Source organism: Stegastes partitus, unplaced genomic scaffold (genome assembly GCF_000690725.1).
Source record: "Stegastes partitus isolate 25-593 unplaced genomic scaffold, Stegastes_partitus-1.0.2 Scaffold954, whole genome shotgun sequence".
Taxonomy (NCBI): Eukaryota; Metazoa; Chordata; class Actinopteri; family Pomacentridae; genus Stegastes; species Stegastes partitus.
Window position 1 is genome coordinate 342,885 of NW_007578685.1, and position 3,246 is coordinate 346,130.

At 49.8% G+C, this 3,246-nt stretch overlaps 1 protein-coding gene across 1 annotated transcript in view; it reads right to left on the reverse strand.

The window, feature by feature from the left end:
* The window catches only part of LOC103366581 (beta-galactoside alpha-2,6-sialyltransferase 2-like), a 4,039-nt gene extending 1,874 nt beyond the window's left edge, over positions 1-2,165 (reverse strand). Inside the window, exons 1-3 of the mRNA XM_008294349.1 lie at positions 1,553-2,165; positions 1,276-1,373; positions 1,060-1,161 (exon numbers count right to left, since the gene is read on the reverse strand). Of these exons, the coding sequence (XP_008292571.1) occupies positions 1,060-1,161; positions 1,276-1,373; positions 1,553-2,165 (813 nt within the window). The remainder of the gene's footprint in view (positions 1-1,059; positions 1,162-1,275; positions 1,374-1,552) is intronic.
* Positions 2,166-3,246: the final 1,081 nt, after the last annotated feature.

Sequence of the window (3,246 nt, forward strand, 5' to 3'; positions counted from 1 at the left end):
TTACACATTGTTTACTGTTGTTTACATGTTGTTTACATGTTGTTTAGTGTTGTTTACACATTGTTTACACTTTGTTTACTGTTTACACATTGTTTACTGTTTACACATTGTTTACTGTTGCTTACATGTTCTTTACTGTTTATCCCTGTTTACTTTTGGTTACACCTTATTTACTCTTGTTTACACTTTGTTTACTGTTGTTTACTGTTTACACATGTTTACTGTTGGTTACACATGGTTTACAAGTTGGTTGCTGTTGTTTACACATTGTTTACTGTTGTTTACAAGTTGGTTGCTGTTGTTTACACTTGCTTGCTGTTGTTTACATGTTCTTTACTGTTTATCCTTGTTTACTTTTGGTTACACCTTATTTACTGTTGTTTACACTTTGTTTACTGTTGCTTACACATTGTTTACTGTTGTTTACATGTCGTTTACATGTTGTTTACTGTTGTTTACACATTGTTTACACTTTGTTTACTGTTGTTTACTGTTTACACATGTTTACTGTTGTTTACTGTTGTTTACTGTTTACACATGTTTACTGTTTACACATGGTTTACAAGTTAGTTGCTGTTGTTTACACTTGCTTGCTGTTGTTTACATGTTCTTTACTGTTTATCCCTGTTTACTTTTGGTTACACCTTATTTACTGTTGTTTACACTTTGTTTACTGTTGTTTACACTTTGTTTACTGTTGTTTACACTATGGCAACTTTTGTTGACCCGTTATTTATGCTGTTGTTTATGCTTTGGTTACTGTTTATTTACACCTTATTTACTGTTGTTTATACTTCACTGTTTTTACTCTGTTTACACACTATTTATTGTTGTTTACACATTATTTACTGTTGATAACGGTTGGCTTGCTTACTATTTAATGTTGTTTACCATTTGTTTACACTTCATTTACTTTTGTTTGCAGCATATTTATTGTTGTTTACACTTTGCTGTTTGTTATTTACAGTTTGTTTACACCTTCCTCACTGACACCAGCAGACACCATCAGACTCTCCCCTCCTCCTCTTTAGTGAACTGGACCAGAACCGGGCCGGTTACCGCGGTGAGGTTGGCCGAGTACGGCGCCGGGTCCCAGAGCAGCAGAGTGACGTCACGATAGAGCGAGCTGCTGCTGAAGCGGTGTTCCGGACGGGCCACGATCTGGGAGGGGCACGAGACACATGAGGACGGGCCGAAGGAGAACAAGGAGCTAAAGGACAGAGGAGACGAGGAGACGAGGAGACGACAGGTGAGGCGAGGGGGCGGGGCCTGTACCTGGGAGTTGATGATGCGGATGGTGGTCTTGTTTCCCACGTCTCTCTCGAAGCCTCTGGTGGGGGCGGAGTTGAACCGCAGAACTGCATCATGGGAGTCTGAGTCCACGGAGGACAACAGGTTTGTTTACTCTTTGTTTACTGTGTTTACATTTGTTTACACTTAGTGTGCAGTTCATGTACCTGCTTATGAACACAATCAATAATAACTGCTGTCTGTTGTTGTTGTTGTTGTTGTTTACTACTGCTGTTTACTGGTGACGTGGACCAGGTCTCACCGATCTCGGCCCCCAGCGAGGAGTTCAGGATGGACCCCGCTGACGTCACCACGGCGCAGGTCCGGTACTGAGGCGCCTGGAGCTCCTGCAGGGGCCGCGGCGGCACCAGGCGGGCCCAGCCCAGACTGGAGAACGGCTCCTCGGTCCCGTCCACGGTCCGGATCCTGGTCCTCCTTTTCAGGTCACAGTACAGCTGAGGACCGGACCTGCGGGGCCCCCGCGGCCCACGGTACACCACCTGGTGTTTGTTGGAGCTCAGCTGGACCTTCAGGACCTTCTGGAGTCGCGGACCCAGCATGTCCACCGTCAGATTCCCAGTCCAGAACCTCTGCAGGACCTCCAGGGACCGCCTCCTGTAGTAGTCCTCAGACCTCCTCCTCCAGTCCTCCTCCGAGGCCCCGGCAGGTCCGAGCGACCGGCGCCGGGGCCCCATTGGCCCCCGAGCCGCGGAGGCCAGGCGGCGGGTTTCGGCCCAGGACAGTCCGGGTTCTGCTGCTGATCTGGTCCGAGGAGGGGACAAGAACCGGAGGTCCAGGAAGTGACAGAGCAGCAACAGGAAGAGGAGGAGCCACAGCAGCAGGACGGCCAACAGCCACCGCCGCCAAGACGCCATCCTGGAGGGGGGGGGGGGCAGAGAGAGCACTGAAACAACAACAACAACAACCCCCCCCCATTCAACAGCCTCATTGACAGTCCGGCTGGGTCCGGCTCTGAGGCGGTAACCAGGCAACGGCCCCACAACAACAAGCACTCCAGCAAAACAACAACAACAAACACAGAGAGCCTTTTTCCTAAAAATCACAGAATGACGTCACCACCTGCAGCGACACCAGCCGAGGAAACCCGAGTGGAGCCGAAGACCTGACAGGTGTGATGTGACGTCAGAGTCTTCTCCACCTGCCCGCCGAGGAGAGCTGAGGGTGCCCTCCTTTCTGTGTCCGGGGGCAGAGCTCCGTCAGCGGGGTGCCCTCCTGTCTGTGTCCGGGGGCAGAGCTCCGTTAGCGGGGTGCCCTCCTGTCTGTGTCCGGGGGCAGAGCTCCGTTAGCGGGGTGCCCTCCTGTCTGTGTCCGGGGGCAGAGCTCCGTCAGCGGGGTGCCCTCCTGTCTGTGTCCGGGGACAGAGCTCCGTTAGCGGGGTGCCCTCCTGTCTGTGTCCGGGGACAGAGCTCCGTTAGCGGGGTGCCCTCCTGTCCGTGTCCGGGGACGGGGCTCGGTGCTCGTGGCCGGGCTCGCAGCGGGGAGAGCCTGGAGACCGGTCCACACCGCAGCGGGTCTCCTGCCGGTCTGCTCCCAGAACCGTGACCCACAGACCTGATCCGGTGTTGAGATTTAACCCTTTTATCATCAAAGTGCTGCATCTCTGAAGTCAAAGTGTTTCAAAGACACAGAAAGTTGTAGAAAGACAGAAACAGGCTGATGGAAGATGGTTGAGCTCAGAAAGACACTGAAGAAAATTCAGTTCAGTTCAAATTAAATTACATTTAAATCTGTCATTCGTTTAAGTCTTAACTAAAATTTATGTGATGCAATAAAAACGTAGGAACGTTATTCATTTAAATTCATAATAAACAATATTTGAAACTGAAAGATACAACTACGCTAAAAATAGCATTCGCTCGTTAGCTAACTAGCAGACTGTTTTACCCGGACTGTTAGCCTGATAGTTAACCAGACTGTTAGCCTGATAGTTAACCC